This window comes from Vigna umbellata, chromosome 5 (genome assembly GCF_029865625.1).
Source record: "Vigna umbellata cultivar VRB3 chromosome 5, Vumbellata_1.0, whole genome shotgun sequence".
NCBI classification, from domain to species: Eukaryota; Viridiplantae; Streptophyta; class Magnoliopsida; order Fabales; family Fabaceae; genus Vigna; species Vigna umbellata.
This window is the reverse complement of record NC_142169.1, coordinates 65,791,349-65,810,248: the sequence shown is the minus strand read 5'-3', so window position 1 is coordinate 65,810,248 and position 18,900 is coordinate 65,791,349. Positions and strand designations below refer to the sequence as shown.

At 31.3% G+C, this 18,900-nt stretch overlaps 1 protein-coding gene and 1 long non-coding RNA gene across 3 annotated transcripts; one reads left to right on the top strand and one right to left on the bottom strand.

The window, feature by feature from the left end:
* Window positions 1-4,689: 4,689 nt before the first annotated feature.
* On the bottom strand, window positions 4,690-10,185 carry LOC124832250 (F-box/kelch-repeat protein At3g23880-like). 2 transcript variants are annotated; one of them, XM_088116371.1, is made up of 2 exons: window positions 9,861-10,185; window positions 4,690-6,143 (listed from the first exon to the last, which is right to left on the bottom strand). In XM_088116371.1, exon 2 carries the CDS (start codon window positions 6,087-6,089, stop codon window positions 4,941-4,943), a length of 1,149 nt encoding a protein of 382 aa, XP_087972497.1. In that variant the 5' UTR covers window positions 6,090-6,143; window positions 9,861-10,185; the 3' UTR covers window positions 4,690-4,940. The 2 variants fall into 2 exon arrangements, with proteins under 2 accessions (XP_087972497.1, XP_047162366.1); XM_047306410.2 differs by lacking the exon at window positions 9,861-10,185 and adding an exon at window positions 6,653-7,278.
* A 5,866-nt stretch (window positions 10,186-16,051) lies between these two features.
* LOC148198820 (uncharacterized) lies at window positions 16,052-16,872 on the top strand. The gene is made up of 2 exons (XR_015786516.1): window positions 16,052-16,405; window positions 16,523-16,872. It is a non-coding gene; the product is annotated as an uncharacterized LOC148198820 (long non-coding RNA).
* Window positions 16,873-18,900: the final 2,028 nt, after the last annotated feature.

Genomic DNA, 18,900 nt, shown 5'->3' with positions numbered 1-18,900 from the left:
TTATAATAATTGTTGAAATTAATATAATTTCAACGAGTATATAATTTTTTAGGGTATATTATATCCGCTTGAATCGACTTCTGATTCCCTTATATTTTAGTTTTTAATATTTTTGGATGAATTTGTTTATTTTTAAAGTGACACGGAACTTGCTATTTATCTTTAATGAAGTGTTTTTACTTAAATATATTGAATTTTTCACTATCAAATCCCGATACTTTCTTCACGAATTTAAATACTCCCACATAAATAAACTACACCAATTTATATAGTATATTTTTAATCACAATAATCTTTGAGAGATAATCGCGTTTGAGTTATATAAATAATTATTGACCTATGACTTTATACTATTTAATATATATCTTTAATGGTAAGGATAAATGTTTTCAAAATATAATAAATAATTATTAATTAGGTTGAATATAGTAAAAATTATATATAAAGTTTAAATGTATTTTATAAGAAAATAAATATGGATTAAACCTAAAATATAAATATAAATAATAAAAAATTAATTAAACATAAACAATAAAGATAAAATATTTAAATATCTAATAATTTAATATATCTAACAAATTATTTTATTACTTTAACATATTTTTCTACTAAGTTAGAGACTATAAATTGATCAGTTTGGTCCATTTTGACTTGGTCCATCATTCATCATTGTCATTAAAACTTGAGAGAACTTTTTTCTCAACTCCATTGTTTTTTTTTCTATATCTCCAAAAAATTTAAAATGACAAAAATACTCTTTTGGCTTTGACTATGGTGAAAATTTGATTAAGAGTATTAAATCCAATAAGAGAAAATCATATTATGTGTTCTGATTAATCGATATTAGACTATGAATTCGGTTAGCTTTTCTCAAATTCGATGTTCATGACCTTCAAGATGGGAGGTTATCTTAGAGACAATGAGCTCGTTGAAGAAAGAATGATCATTGTTTAATGGAATGGACAATCCAATTTGAAGCTCTGAGTTCGAGAGTGAAAACCAGATTATCTAATCTTCTTATCTTCTCTTTCATGATTGACCTCACCTTCTAAAAGGATATGTATCAAGACTATACAACACCAACATCTTCATCTTTTTATTTTTATTTGCTTCCGTTACTTTATTTTTTATATGAAATCCACCTTTTTGAAAAAATTCATCAACTCACATGGAAAAGAGTATCCTAAAACAATATCCATCAAGTTCACCAAATTACAATTAGCTTTTTCCGAATTTGATAAGTATAACTACACCCCTACAATTAGACCACGATATTGTAGATATAACTACACCCCTAAAAAACAATAATCCAATTGCAACTTCTATTGCAATTCTCACTCATGGATCCATCACTTCACACCGGAGTGCCCATTCCCATATTCATGATCCTTACCCGACAAAAGCAAAGAAGGGTTTCGGTGCATGGTTAGTATCCGAGAAGGAAGAAGATGAAAGTTATATTTTAATATTTAATATATAATTAGGAGGGGTCAATATGGAAAGCAATAAAAATTTTGGGGTGAAGGAAAAAAACAATGAGCTACAGAAAGAAGCCTCCGAAACTTGATCTGTCTCGCTAATATATGATCCAACGTGTTGGTGAATCGATCTGTTATTTTTCTAAATTTTGTAATTTAAAAAAAAAAAATATATATATATATATATATATATATATATAAATATATAAATCATATTTAATTATATAAATATTTTTAAATATGTTTAATCTTATAAATATTTTTTAAGATTTTAATTAATTAATTAGTTCTCTAATCTGATCCATTAAAATAATTATCATATTTACATGTTAAATTATTTTATAATTAATAATTAAAATTTAATTAGTAAATATTAATAATTAAAATTTAATTAGTAAATATTAATAATTTAAAATTATAATATTACTATATATCTTAGCATGACGGACCAAAGACTAACTGATTGAAAATTCAAATCCAATTCATGGATTAAAATTTTTAATCAAACTCGCATAAAGTAGCTCATTTTACCCTACCTATTAACTTTCTGCCGTCTGTTTATATATTTAATTTAATTATATTTATTGATTAAAATTAATTTGTAGAGGAAATGTTGGTTGGAAATAATAGGATGTGATAGATTACTTTGTACTTCTCTCTTAATTTGATGGTATTATGTTATATTTTCATTTTGTAATTGCATGTAATATTGATCAACAAATGATTCGAGATGAAGAAGACATATAAAATTATGCTTAAAGAATGTAAAGTAGTTAATTAAAAAAAAAAGGTAAATAAGCATAAAATGTTGATTCTTTTTAAGTTTGGCAGAAAAAGTAGGGAGTGGTATATCCTCTTATTCACTCTCTTTTCTCACCTTCTGTCTTTTGGGTGTTGCTTCCTCCACCACCTCAAGTGCTTATGCACTTCTCCACTATTTTTTTTTATTCCAAAAATACTCTATACCTCTTTATTATTTTTTTTATTCCAAAAATATCCGACACCTCCTCACTATCCTCAACAATCTTTCTCTTTCTCTCTCTGCATTAATGGAGCATTCATAAGACTTAGATTTAAACTTGTGATATAAAATTCAGAGGAAACTTCAATATTAGTGCTTCTACCACTTCCATTTTATAAACTTAAAAGTTAAATGTAAATAAAAAATAATAAATGGGAAATGTAGGAAGACCAAGTAGGGTGCAGAAAGAAATATCCTAAAACGTAGTTTCTACACATGATAAATGGGCCTAGTGATGACTCACTAGTATCCACTCTTAGAGTGATGCTCCCTCCACCACCCCATATTCTTCTTCCACCTTCCTAATTTTTTTAAATTCCATATTTACTTTTTTTACTTTTTACTTTTACTAATTTTACTTTTTATTTTTTAAAACCCTAATCTCAATTCTCTCTCACTTTCACTTTCCCTTTCACTCTTGACAACAAGCCTCCACACCTCACTGTCACTTTATCTATTTTTCTTAATTTTCACTTCCATTAACACAACATTTTCCATTTTCGTTTCTTCTTTCTTTCTTTCCATCATCAGAGCCAGAGACATTGAAACAATGCTCGTGTAGTTGCAGTCATTTATAACAAGGAGCTTTCAGGTAGTGCAACAATTAGTATAATCAAAACCTGTTATAATAATATTATTAACGTAAGTGATTACAAGAAACTAGGTAGTAGCAGCATTGTTGTGTTCCCCATTTTAAGAGATCACATGGAGGCCCATGTAGGAGAGGAATTTAGACTTTAGCAAACACAACCAGTGAAAACTCAACTAAGAGGATATTTATTTTATAGTTGATTAAGTGCATATTGTTGATTATTGAGATGATTTGAAAAAGAAATAATAAGTTATGTCGGGAGAAAAAAAGAAAAAGAAAATGTTGTGTTAACGGAAGTGGAAGAGAGAAGGTGATAGTGGGGTGAGGGGTGGAGAGCTTGCTACTGAGAGTAAGAGAGAAAGCGAAAGTGAAAGGGGATTGAGATTAGGGTTTTAAAAAATAAAAAATAAAATTGGTAAAAGTAAAAGGTAAAAAAGGTAAATTTGGAATTTAAAAAAATTGGGAAGGTGTAGGGAGAAGAGGGGTGGTGGAGGGAGCATCACTTCCACTCTCAAAGGGTGTAATTGTACTTCTACAAAAAGATAACGTTGGTAGTAACAAATTCAGTGGTGGTAAGATGATGATTACTAATGAAAAATACGACCATGTTTTCAGAATGAGAGTTGGGAATCTCAGTTATTTGTGTCTAATATACTTATTTAAGAAATAAACACTTACAATTTTGTTCCTAAAAGCTCTCAGTGTTTCTTAACTTTATAAAATTATCGTTGTTGCTCTTAACCTGCAAAACATCATTCAGTTTAGTCTATTTTAGTGCAAAATGACAGTATAAATAGAGTACAAACATTGGAATTAGTTATATTTTGTAAAATCAAGGATTGAAGATTCTGAAAAATTGAAGAATAAAACGACAAACACTTTTAATTTTAAAGACTAAAATGAGAATTTGAAAGTTGAGCTTACCTGACATTTCCTTTAACAGGATCCCATAGAAAAAATCTCAAGTGTTTTATCACAATTAGTAGAGAAATTATATGATACCCTGAGATTTTAAGGATTTTGGTTTATCATTGTTAAGAAACTCTCACTCGCCTGCCTTTATCTGCCTACAGCCACTAAATTATTGGCCCAGAACAACCACTTTACCAAAACTCTTATAGTAGCTTAGAGTAGATTCTTCGAGTTACAATGACAACTCTTATATATTAAAATACAATCATAACTTAATAAAGAAACAGGTCATGTCTGAAGAAAATCTGGATAAGGTCTACTCCAATAGTGAAGGCTCATCTTGTTGTGTATTTCACTTAAAAGCATTCTCCAGTAGGCTTCAGGCCACAAATCTGCTTCCAGTGTTGTGCTAGAGAATCCGGTTCTTCAGCCTTTATGCTTTTTCCATTCTATACTTTTTTCCTATGGTCAAGTTGGGTATTGTGCTTTGTTACATAAGCAAGGGAATAGGCTTTGGTATATAACCGTTTTCTTTTTTTATGTTTTTTACATTTCACAAGCAGAGTGTATCTTTTTCTCCAAATAAGTCTGTTACTTGTCCTTTCTCTAGCTTAAGAAAAAGTCTCAGATTCTATTTTATGAAATGACAACATTTAAGACGAGTTAAATATATGCTTCACACCATAAGCAAGAAAGCATATACCAATTTCCATTTACTAACAAATAAGTGAAGTAGGATTTTCCATCAGTGATGGATACATGGTGATCGACACAAGTAACAACACTTAGCTTAAAATATTAAGGACATTTATACAATTCTGCATATACATATTACACATATAATGCCAAAAACATGTATCAAGATAAGATCACATGGACTCAAAATAATTTACACATTTTATTTTTCCTTAAGCTTGCTTTGCCTGACACATCCAGTTCAATGCTTCATTGGCGAAACCAGAGTTTCAACATAGACCTCTGCATCAAACCAGCCCTTCCCACTCTCAATCCTAGGGTACTTAAAAGAGTTATCTCTTGGATCATAGAGGATCAAGTCAAACTCAAACATCAACAGCACTTCACCATTCTCTGAAACGTAATAAGGCCCTGAGTAGGAAAAATCTTCTGGATTTGGCAAATAAGGAATGCTTACCAACTTAAACCAAGACTCTCTTATCCCATAATCCTTCATCATCCACACAACAAAATGAGTTTTCTTGTAATCATAATTCATGCACAGACATTCTTGCAAAACACCCAAAGTAGGAGTGGAACAGTCTTCCTTCTCATAATCAGGTGGCAGAACTTCCCTATATGTTTCCTTATGCAGATCCAAGGAAACAATAACCCACAAAGAAGTTGAACCAACAGGGTGATTGGCAGCCCAATTGAGTGTGCCACTAACAAACTTTCCTGAATTTTGGTAGGGTGAGAAACCATGAGGGAAATCCTGAATCTTCCTCCAAGAGTTGGTGGCCATGCTATACACCTTCACTTTACACTCACTATAAATCTCATTAGGATCACAAAACACAGCAACCACCTTGTAATCCTCAGTGACATGATCGTAACCAAGGCCAAAGGCAGTGAAACACCCTGGTCTCCAATTATTACTCAAAGGTGGTGATTTCTTGGAGGCCCTCATAGAGGGGTTCCAAAGAAGCACACAATCACCTTTTATGGCAAAACATAACAATCCATTACAAGATCCAACAATCCCATCATGACGAAACTTGTTCTTCACAGGATAGCTAAGGTCATCACAAACTGTTGAAGGGCTATTGAACAAGGAACTCACAGAACATGATTTAAGGTGAAACTCTGCTGTTGTGGCACTCAATATGATCCTGTGATGGTTGAAGTGGGTACTTCGAGTTGACAGGTGAAGGTGCTTTTTCATGAAATAAGGATCAGAAATAAGGGACATCCACGACTTGCACACACACCTGAACTGCAACAAAGACTTTACGGGAAGTCTGGAGAGAATTTCAACAACGAGCTCATTAGGGAGGAAGGGCAGAGGAAGTGACTCTGATACAGCTTGGTTCTGAACCGAGGTTGACGGCTGTGGTGAGACTCGGTCCATAGGATTGATAAGCCTTTCTCTTTTCCTGGTGAAGCCAACGCTGTGAAGGTAACCCTGCGATGACATGTTAAGTTGAGGTGGTGGTGGTGATCACTGATAACTATTTGTGTTCAGTCTGAGACTGTGGTGTGAGAGAAAGAGAGAATCATGTGGTGGTTGATGATGATGTTGATGATGAATAAATTATTGATTGCTCAACTCTATTAAAGTAATTCATAAGATGAAAAACTGTGTTGTTTGGTTCAATATAACGCGACACGTTGCAGCTGTGGAAAGACACTAGCGTATGCTTAAGATAAACAAGAGAAAATAAAACAAAAAAACGAATCTAATAATCTATGACTTATTTGCATAAAGAAGTATTAGAAGAGACACGTACTAGAAAAATATACTCATTTTTATTGGGAAATACTAACCAATATCTTCAATAGTAGTTAAGTAATTAAAAAAGAAAGTATGAATGCACTCTATCACATTTTCCCTATATTTGATAGTCAGTGACATATGAAAAATTCTCTTAACAAAGTCATCAATCAGAGAATAAAAGGGTTTACTTGACTTACAATACTACAGGCTACATATAAAATTTGCATATGTACTTGCACTTGATCAACAGCATTTTTTCAGAGAGTATTTCCACTAAGATTTCATCTCATCATCTCAGTTGTGTGAACTTTATTTTCTTCTCTTTTCTTATTTTATTTCGATAAAGCCTTTATAAACAAATTTTCCTTGGCGGCTTCGATCTCTGCCACTCACTCTCAGAAGGTTCAGGTTCATCCACAACATGTCTATGTGATGAAGATTAGTGTTAACGTTCTTATCATTAAGTCCCACACAGTCGTGCCACCTCCACATTCTTTCTGTTTTATTTGTTTATTTTTGTTCACTTGTCTTTCTTTCCTTCTCTGGATAAGATGACACCAAGTAAAAAGTTCTATGAGTCACTCAAAAGTATGATGACGAAACGACAAGGCAAACTTGAGAAAATTCATTCTGGTGGCTTCTTCTATTATGATGTGAACAGCGCCGATGCAGTGCATTGTTTCTAATCTGGCATCTGTTTACTGATTAATAATGTTTACTCAATACAATATGCTAATCTTTTGCTGGTTTATTTGTCCAAAGTATCAATGATACTAGTCCATTATTGTAAGTGTTTATCATGAAATTGTTTTTTAGTACCTTTTAAATTAAGTGATATAAACTTTTAAATTATCACTTATTTGAAAACATTATCATTATCACTTTTGAAAATAATATATATATATATATATATATATATATATATATATATATATATATATATATATATATATATATATATATATATATATATATACACACTAACGCATAGTCCAGCACTTTTATTTTCTAAAATATTCTTTTAATAATATATTTTTGCCCAAATATAAAAATATGCACAGATATACACATGTATGTAATATATTCTTAAAAAATGTTTCAATAATAATAATAATATTGTTTTGTAAAAGGTGTCAATGGAATCATTCCACCATATAAAAATTGTTAAAAAAGAAAACACAAATTAAGTGCTGCTAATCAAACCTCTGTTCATTACACAGTGAAAAATAGATTACACAGTCTACCAACATTAAATTTAGAAATCTCTATCTACAAAAAACAAGACATATAATGATACTACTTGTTTTACCAAAAAAAGTGTATGTATATGTTCAATCTTTGTTGTAAGATAAGGCGGTGCCATGAAATCTTACTATTATTAAATATATCAAAACAATAACAAATAGTCATTCTCAATTCTTATCTGGTCTCAAACTCAGCAAGACATTCTCAATTCTTATCTGGTCTCAAACTCAGCAAGAGTATATCAAATCCATGGTGCTGTCCAATTTAATACAATTTAAGAAATTAATATAGCAATAAAAACATTTTTTGAGTAAATAAAAAAACTATGAAAATCTTAATTACCCCATTTGAAAGTTCAAAAGTCCATCAGCTCCCCTAACCTAAACAATCAAGTGTCTATCACAAGTAAGCACTCAGTAATTAAAGTACCTCATTTCATTTCTATCAAAAGAAGTTGGACAACCACGAACCTTTCAAATTAGATTTAAAGATCCAGGAGCTAATGGAACTATAATTTATTTAAGAACCTTTAAACTTAGCAGTTCTGCTACTTCTTGATAAGACACTTGAAATAAGAAAAGATCAACCAAGTTTCTTCTCCTGCATATGGCTTTGTAGTAATGATATCCTCTTGATTAGTCATTAACTAGACTATGCAGTCACAAATAACAGAGCAGACAAGGAAGGAAGAGAGAAAAACCAATTAAAAAAGACGGAGAAAAGACCAGTTACCTATGCACAGCAGTCTGTGCTAGTAAAAAGTCCTCTAAGTCTTCCACACAGAAAACTTTCTCTATGATGAGGGTTCTGAGTTTATTTGTGTGAAAATCCAGCAATTTAAATACCAAAATCTGTCAACTAAGCTTAACCAAACACAACACACTGAGATGGGTGAACATAGCAATGATGTGTCACAAGACAATAAAAAGAAAGGAATTTTGAACAGTACCATCCATGTCATATCAGCTAACTCTAAATTTTGAGCACAATAAATTATGATAACTGTTACAAAGTCACCATGGCTGAGGTCCACCCCTAACCCACTTAAAAAACTATCTTAGTTGAAGTTTAAGGGTGGTGGACTACCTACACTTGTCATACTTCTCACAGATAGTTTTGGACAAAAGAAGAGGGTTGGAAAGCCGCAGTGACTTCTTTGAGAATTGTCTTAATTACAGCCTAATACAAAATTTGTTTACTCTTCCATCACTTAAAAATAAAACTTAGATAATGTTTATAAGATTGACCAATTCTAACTTAATAAGCTATTTCTAAAGATTGAATTAAACCCTAAGTCAAAATTCAAAGAACAATCTTAACACACTTCAATTTACCAACTAATATTATTTTTGAGAGATACACTAGTCACTACCATTCCTAACCATTTCTTGAAGGATTGTAATTTGCAATAGATTTAGAAATCTCAGCAAATGTCTATTAACGTTTGAGCTCTAGGCTCAGTGTCTTTGTTGTGTATCTAAGTCTTCTATAAGGCAATTGTTGTGTTTTTCAATACCATCAATTTGTTGTGTTTTTCAATTTTTTCAGGATGGTCTACATTCATGAACTTCTGGTCTTCTATAGACAAAACACCTGAGGAAATAAGAACCAAGACAGAAACCATTCCATGAAAGGAACAAAGCCAGTGTGAAGTCATTTGATTCACTTGAAACATATTCTACACACTAAATGTCAAGGCTGTAGACCATACGATAACCTAATAGTCTTAACTATCATTCAATACATAAAAACATATCTATGTTTAATTATTCAAAAGCTAACAAACTAGTCTCTCAAGGAGTTATTACAAACTTGTAAAAAGAAATTCACTATCAATTTCATTATCAGTCACGTAAAGGGTAAAATCCAATCCATTTAGTTCATAACGCACTGTGTAAAACTCATAGCATATATTAAAAAGAACGTACTATCCCAGCGACTTGACATAACATTACAGAATTTCATTCTTATAAAACTAAACCACTTAATGCAGAACCTGATTATAAATAATATAAAATGAATCAAGCTCTGTTATTCGAATAACAGAAACAAACACAAAAATTATTTTAAAGCTTGGGATTGCATTAGTTATTGATTAAAAATATCGACGAGGTTACTTATGATAGAAAAACATAACTCTAGAAACAAATGAAAACATACAAGATGCACTGCGGATAGTGGATTTAACAAGAACCTCTTCGAGAGTGGCAAAACATTCCATCTACGTCCTAATACTAAGAATGAGGGATTCGAAACACAGACTCCAACTGTTAAAAACTTATGAAGTCAGGCGAAATTGCTTCGTAGCAAATTAGGGATTCGAAATTAGAAGTCTCCAAGAGAAATTGGTGGTTGGAGGAAGAAGGATGTGAAGATGTTACAGGTTAGGGATGTGTGGGGCCATTTCCTTTGAGGTTGGATGGGCAATGGGATAACAGCTCCTCTCTCACTGAACTAAGCCCAGGTGCAAAAAGTTATTGTTGTTTATAGAGATAAGATGGTTGACTACCTTTTCTTTTTTTCCATACAATTTATACTTAAAAACACCAAATTAATGGAAGCACATTTTATGAGCATCATTAACTAAATATTCTACTGTCTTTTTATAATTTTTTAGAGAAAATTGTATTTTCTTTTTAAATAAAACATCAGAGAGTACTATGTTTTAATAATTTTCTTTTCTAATTTATTAATTTTATTTTAAAAACTATGATTACATCCTTAATCAGATATAACTCTTTTTGTATTTTATTTACTTCCATTTGATTATAATTTATTTAAGTATTTTTTTTCATCATGGTATCCATCATTATTTATATAAAAGGTCATCTTTATTTTTTGTATTTAATGAATATAAAATTTTTGTTTTATTCATATCATTATTTTTATAAAATAATGTTTTTTTTTTATTATTTTAGATATTATTTAATTATTTTTATATTATATTATTAAGTACTTTTGCATTTTTCTTTTTTATATTAAATGTAACATCCCAATTATATACCAAATATATATTATGGTAGTCCCCAATTATGATATAGAAGAACAGTTAGAAGTTACACCTGTAAACTAAAGTTTTAAGAATTACAGTCATTCTCAAAATAAAGCCATAATTTATAATTTTATGTACTAAAGAGTATTTCAAAATACATGAAATAACTAAGAAAATTCTAAGGAGACTAGGCTGCAGCATCATCGCCCTCCAATGTCCGCTCCAGGGATACCTCATCGCCCTATGCTCACATCCAAGTGGATGATCATTGCAAAAGAAGCACATAACACAAGCAAGACATAAACAAGCAGAAAGGGTGAGCTAGATATACAAAAATCATGTTATATTATCACACACAACATGCAAAATTCATTCAAGCATACTGAATTGCAGTACAAGACTTGTTACACTTTAAACCGACTCGTCCGAACTTAGAATGATAGTCGAGCTATGGTGGGTCTTGCACTCATGGTGGCTTATGATACTTGGGTTCCCCACCCTACCACACTCATAAGGTTAGCCTGTTCCGGGCCTTGAGGCGTACTGGAAGCCCCCAAGACTAAGACCTCCTGCCACTCCTCACCACATGGTTCAATCCTCTCTACGTGAGAAGAAAGACCATTAGAGTTTCAGGATGACCCCCAAGACTGAGCTCCTACTTTCATTCTAAACAACTAAGGGCACCACCATGGATCTTCTCCTTGAAGATCATGGAACTACGTCCATCAACCATACTTTCACTTTGAAACTTAATTCAAAATATGAACAACCAAATACCATAATATTATCACATTGAATCCAAACATATAACCTCCCTAATCATACAATATCATAGATACTTTTACACCATTATAATAATCAAAACATAGTTCAAGGTTATCATAAAACAGGAATAAAAAGAATAAAAACAGGTTATGGGCAAGTCGCTCAGCGCACCAAACTCGTTGTGCGAATAACAAAAACAGTGGGTTTTACTCACTCACACTCACATTCGCTCAACGCACCAAGCCTGTGCGCTATGCTAAACTGAAAATTCTGCTACACATTATTAGACCTTAAACTCTCGCATAGCGCCCCAAATTTGCTATTCGAATTAATTGACATTAAACCCAGATCACTACTAGTCGCATAGCGACTAGATTCGCATAGTGACTAGATTTGCATAGCGACTAGATTCGCAAAGCGAATCACCAGACAAAGAGCAACCCTCTCTAGTCACTCGCACAACGCACCAACTCGTTATGCGAATGACTAAACAGAGAGCACCTCACTGTGAGGACTCGCTGTGCGAAAACATTCGCTCAGCGAGTCTGCATAATCTGCAGAACGAGAATCTTGCAGAATTATGCAACTCACACACCATTTTCCAATTCTAACCAGTTTTCCCAACTTCTAACACCCCTATATTGTGCTTTATACCTAATTAAACTTATCTAGATGATTATAACCATCCCTACTACAATTCTAAAGTGATTTAGATTCAAACTCTATTCTAGAACACCAAAATCAACAACTTAGGGACCCAAATCCAATTCTACTACTTTGAACCTATTTTAGACTAGTTTAAAGTTCCTAACAAGTCAAAATATACCTATCTGAGCTACCCAACTGCCCAATTGCACTCAAGACCTCCAGTACCCAAAATCACCACCTCACTTCCTCTTAAAGTGACCTAAAACCCTTACAGAATACCAATTTTTTCATCCATTCACTGTTACAACATATCCCTCAGACCAAACACATCAACATAGAAATTACATAAATGAGATACATTCAAAATAGTATACACACATTGCACTTCAGTTCCATAACCATACAATCCAGCACATGCAAATAAATCTTCTCAATCAAAGCACAACATCAACAACATAATAGTACAAAAATCCATATACATACACCATATGCAACCAATTTAAAAACGTATTCTAGCTCCCCTTACCTTAGAGATGTCATAACACAGCTCACTGGAATGTCCTAACAGTACCGCGAGTTGTGAGAAACCTAGACAACACCCTACACACCACCACTTGGTGATTAAGAACAGCTCTTAGAGCTAGAGTTTGACAGAAACATGAAGAAGTATGTTTCTAGTTACATGCAACCAGCAGAATCACATGTTCTAGGTTCCAAAACAACGAAGCACTGGATAAAGCCACTTACCCAACTAAGACCCGAAACTGATCGGTTGGTTTTGAAGATCTCTACGTTGTGGATGCTTGGGCACCACCTAATCGAAAATCAAACGGTTCAAAGAAGAAATTTGGTAGAGAGAAGACAGAGAAAAGAGGAAGAACTGATTTCTAGAGAGAGTAGAAGTAGGCTAATGAACCAGATTTGTCCAAAAATATATTTTATACTCAAATAGAAATATGGTTTTATTAGTCTAATATATACTAATTCTCCCCTTTAAATCCCAAACTTTTAGGTTCTCACATTAATATTAAATATTAAGACAAAATTATATTTATATAAATGTTAAATAAAATATTAAATAATAATTGAATAAAATTCAAATAATCATAAAAAATAATATAAATAATTATGTGTATTTTCAAAATACATTACAAAATTAAGAAAAAAATTTATATATATATATATATATATATATATATATATATTAAATTATGTAATAAATTAAAGATGTTTTTAGTAATTTAACATGTAAGATAAAATACAAATATTGTGACGAGTATGAGAAAAAAATATGAATTAAATATATATATATATATATATATATATATATATATATATATATATATATATATTTCATTATCGGTAGAACATATAATAGATATATTACACTACAAAAATATAGAATTTTAGTAGGGGTTATTTTTAACGTTACTGGCCCCAGAAAATACAATTCCCGCGGTTGTAAGAACCCTTGGGAAAAGCTGTTTTCGCGCTTTTCTCTTCACTGAACCGATCAAATTTTGATTTGAAGGTGTTTTCGCGCTCGCTGCACCAAGGGCTTCAGTTTGAACCGAACGTTTTTCCATTCCGACCGGTAAGTGTTTTTTTTCCTTTTCTTCAACCATTCTTGAACCTAAGTCATGCAACTTGCTGGTTGCCTGTTACTGGTAGTTTTTCCTTTAGTTTCTCTGTCCCTTCCAACTCTAAGAAATATGCTCTGCACCAATTTTTGGTGGCATATAGATGCTGTCAAACTCGCCTCTGTGAGGAGGTACTGCTAGAGCGTTCCTAAGAGTGGTACTGTTAAGCTTTCCAGGTAAGGGGAGCTAGTTATTTTTTTGTATGAATTTATTTTATAAAAATATATGCATATGAATGTTGAACTGATGTGCTCTTGTGAAACTGTTTTATGACTTTTATTGTATTAGGTGTTATAACTGAAACTGTGAAATTGTGCATGTTGTGATGTGATGAATTTAATCTGTTTTGAATGAGTTTGTTGGCTGAAATTGATCTTGTTGGAAGGTCTGGAGTAAGGGTTCTGTAATAGCATGTATATGGGTATTAAATAGATGTACAGGTACTGTTTGAGGTTGTTTTGAGAGGAAGTGAAAATATTAAAATTAGGCATTTCAGATTTAGAGCATAAGAGAATAGGGTAGATAATTTAAATAAATTAATTGTTAATTGTTAAGAGCCTTTCTTTGTTCGTAGGATAGAGGAACCTTAAAAACTTGAGTTGGCACACTCTTGATCATAGAGCAGCCCTGGCCTGGTCCAGTCAGTTGTGACTAGTCATATGTGCTGACGTCGAAGGTGAGTTTGATGCGTTCAGACATCTGAGTCCTCTCCGGTGACCAATTAAGGTAAATAAAGATCTCTACTATGATGAAAATAAAATAAAACAAGTAGATCGTAGATGCATAAAATTATCATGTGTTAATTTCTAGTCAATTATAATTTTGGAAAATCAGTCACGGTGTGTTTGGAATTTAAAGTAAGGATCCATATATAAATATATATATATATATATATATATATATATATATATATATATATATATATATATATATTAGTTTAATGGTGCGTTGGTATTTCCAAACAATAACTCCAATATCCATTTTGCACTTTATGATTTACAGGGTGGGCAGTTAGTTATGATTAATTTAGAATCCAAAGCAGCCTTGATTGCAGCAAAACAGGTGCCTGAAAAGAAGAGTTTGATATGCTTCTAATATAATATAAATATGTATATTTACAAGATACTGTACGGATCATATATATATATATATATATATATATATATATATATATAGATATATATATATATATATATATATATATATATAGATATATATAATAAAGTAAGGATAGTTGTTTCTTATATTGAAACGTGAGTATTAATCAATAATTATATTACTTGTAGGTATGTATAAATTGATGTATTTTATGAGCTGTTATGGGTTAGTTGGAGCTGTTTGGTTCTTGGTATTGATTAACTTAGATTCAACTGTGGAGATGTTAATTTTATAATTTGTGAGTGGTGAGTAATGTATATTGTTGAGATTGTGTATATATTGATTGTGGCAGAAAGTATATGATTATAAAGTGATGAAAGTATGATCCAAGTTGTAAATCAAGTTCCATCTGTGTAGGATCTCTTGGTGAGATCCTTAGTGTTTTATAATGAAAGTAGGAGCTCAGTCTTGGAGGTCATTCTGAAACTCCAATGGCTAATCATACTCAAGTAGAGGGATTAATCCATGTGGTGAGGAGTAGCAGGAGGTCTTAGTCTTGGGGGCTTCCAGTATGCCTCAAGGCCCGGAACAGGCTAACCTCGTGAGTGTGGCAGGGTAGGGAACCCAAGTTTCATAAGTCATCACGAGTGCAGGACCCGCCATAGCTCGACTATCATTCTAAAGTCTGGACGAGTCAAGTCTAGAAGATAACATGCTAGGATGTATGCCTTAAACTGCTTTGATTTAAGTTAACTCCTGTATGTTATGTGCTTGTGCTTGATATGATGCATGGTTTTATATAATTAGCTCACCCTTGCTTGTTTGTGTGCTTGTTGTATGTGTTTTCTTTTGCAATGATCATCCACTTGGATGTGAGCAGAGGAAGATGAGGTTTCTTTGGAGGCAACATTGGAGAGAAATGAAGATGATGCTGCAGCTTAGACTCACTAGGAATTCTTAGTTCTCTTATGTCATTTTGAAGAACCTTGTTATGTTTTAAGTTTCAAATTCTGGACATATTTTGGAATACTCTAGTGCGGAAGACTGTAATCCTATAATAGTTTAAGTAGATCTCTTAACTGCTTTCTAATATTATAAATTGGTGATGTCTTTGCATATATATCTGCTATATATTTGGGATGTCACAAATTCAATTCAACCAAGTATTAGATCAAGAACTAAAATGAATAATAGACCGTGTAAAATTTCTTTATTTTCCCCTTTCATTTTATCATCTCAGTATAATTTTATTATTTTCCTTTAGATTGTAAAGTTTTAAGAAGGTTAAAACTTAAAGTAAGATAATGGAAGTGTGTATATGAAAATGAGGGTGCATGATGTAAAGACTGAAAGCTAAGAGTAAGGCTGGCCCACCCAAAGCCCATTTCATATTCTTCCCCAAAAAAGAGACCCAGAAAGCTTCATTTCCTTCTGATTCCCGACTCTAACACCAACAGAAAAGCCATCCATCACATCTCCAATGAGAATCACTGCCGGCAAACATGGTGTCTGGCGACGTCACCGGTGCCCTCTGATTTCCCCAAATTGCGAGAGCCATAATGGTTTGCTTTTTTGCTCTTAGATCCTTTTGTTCCTCTTCCCTGTTAAACAGGCTTGTAAATTTCGCTAGGATAGGCTTGGGACTTCTAACATTCTGTGTTTTCATATAATTGGAGCAGGTAAAGAAAACATCAAAGTTTCTCAATTTCTCAAGTTTCTCTATGGTCTCCCTGTTATTGGCACTGTGCCTGTGGGAGATGATAATGAATTGGTGTTTTGGTTGAACGTAGGTTGTGATGAATCAAGTTTGATTTGAGGGGTAGATGAGTTAGATGAAGATGATAAAAATTAGTTGAAATTGTGCAGCATGAAAGGTGATAATTTTGTGTAGGTATTGGATGATGGTAGTAATGAGCTTTTGGATTGGCAATAGATAGTGTACTGGGTTTTGTGTAATGAAGAAGAAGAAGATATTCTCTTCCTGTGATTTTAGATACTCTAAATGAAATTATGAAATGCTACTGTGAAATTGGTTAATGGATCCTTTCTTTTAGGAAGGAATTTAGTGAATAAAATGAAGAACTAGAAAGGCTGTCAATGGAACCCGTGAGAGAATAATAAAATTTGCTTTGTTAAGCAAGATGGATCTGATCTTACTGCAGAATGCTGCATCCTTTATATAGTGTTCATTAAAGCTATCATCAACATCAAATGAAATGACAAGTTTACAAAATGACATACAACTACGTGTATTGGGTTTACAAGATGACGGTGCCAATAAAGATACTGCAAAGATATTTAAATGTAGGTAGACCATGATAGCTTGAAAATCATTATATTTTTTACAACCACTCACTTTATTACTTTTTATTCACTATGCTAATATACTCTTTTTTTTCTAAAAGATTGTAAAAAAATGTATTATGACTTTTTTTGAATACGTGGTTTGAAATTTAATAAAACTTTTAGATACATAAATAAATAATAGAAAGCTTATGAATATCATAAATGCTAAATTAGTTTTCTGATCATTTTATATTAAAAAACGACTTAAATCTTAAATAACAGAGATAACTTTCAGTATTGAAAATTTTAGTGAGAAGATAATATAAGAAAATTATAACTTAAAAAGAATGTCTATATAGTATTCAATAAAAAATCAAGCTTTCTATTTAAGATATATATATATATATATATATATATATATATATATATATATATATATATATATATATATATATATATATATATATATATATAGTGTTTGCTAACTTGCGTACGTCTGTTTTTTAATTGGTACATTTTTAGTAATGTATATCGGATTTTAGTAGACAAAAATACCCTTATATATATGGATTCTAAATTTTAAGGTCAAGGGTATTTGAATAATTTTTATTCTCAAAACTAAAAAAACAAGAAACCTCAAACCCTTACTCACATCTCTCATCCTTTCAACCATTTCTCTCACTTTAACATTTTCTCTGTCATCCTATGTAGTTCCAACTGAAAAAAATCAGAAACACGTCGTTAAACAATTTATTACAAAAAATGATTTTATAATAGTTTTGATTTTATAATTTTTGTTTTATCTAATTTTCACAAGCATAATAACATATGAATGAATTGGTAATTGGTCTGAAAAAATCAGAAATACTCGTTATTAAACAATTTCTTAAAAAAAATGATTTTATAATAGAAATAATTTATAAAAGATGATGACTAGTTTTTAAATTAAAATTTAGTAGGTGTAATTAATTAAAACTATAGTGCCATTAGTATAAAAGAAATGTTTGAATAGATTAAATTGTTAGGCAACAAGTTTCACCTTAAGTGGTTAAATATAAAATAATTTGTTAATAGTTGAAATTAAATTAAAATAAAATTTAAACTCATGCACAATGAAAGTTGATCACTTATAGTGCCATGCATAGCGAATATTTTATTGTAAAGTTTCAATATAATGGAAGGTAAACCCCTCACTCTAGGGAGGATAGCCTAATGCTAACATCCCACATATCCATCTTTGCATGATCACTTAAGTGGACACGTTTTTCCCTCAGTTACTCGTATAGTATATACCTTGAGGTGAACATCGTGTAACTACTTATTTGTTTTACTATATTTACACTAATTTGAGTGATTGATTCTCACAAAAGTGAGAAATTTTCAACATAAAAGTAGCTCATGACTGTGTAGTTATTGTAATGCCTTTTAAGGTTTTTTTTATGTACGATAATAATAATAATAGTAATAATAATAATACCAAATAATACTACTACTAATAAGAATAATAATGAAATAAAATTTTAAAAGTCTAATAAACAATTCAAATGTTATCATAAAATGTGTTTGAAAAGTCAAATAAACTAAAATTCAGGTACTAAATTGGGTCAAAGTTAAAAAAAAGGATTAATTCAAATTTTCACAAGTTAAAGAAGTAAAAATATATTTAACTTTATTCTTAATATAATAATATTTATTTTATATAATAATAATAATTATTAAATAAATTTTTTATTTTCATGAATTAAACTATTTTTTTTTAATTTATTAAACC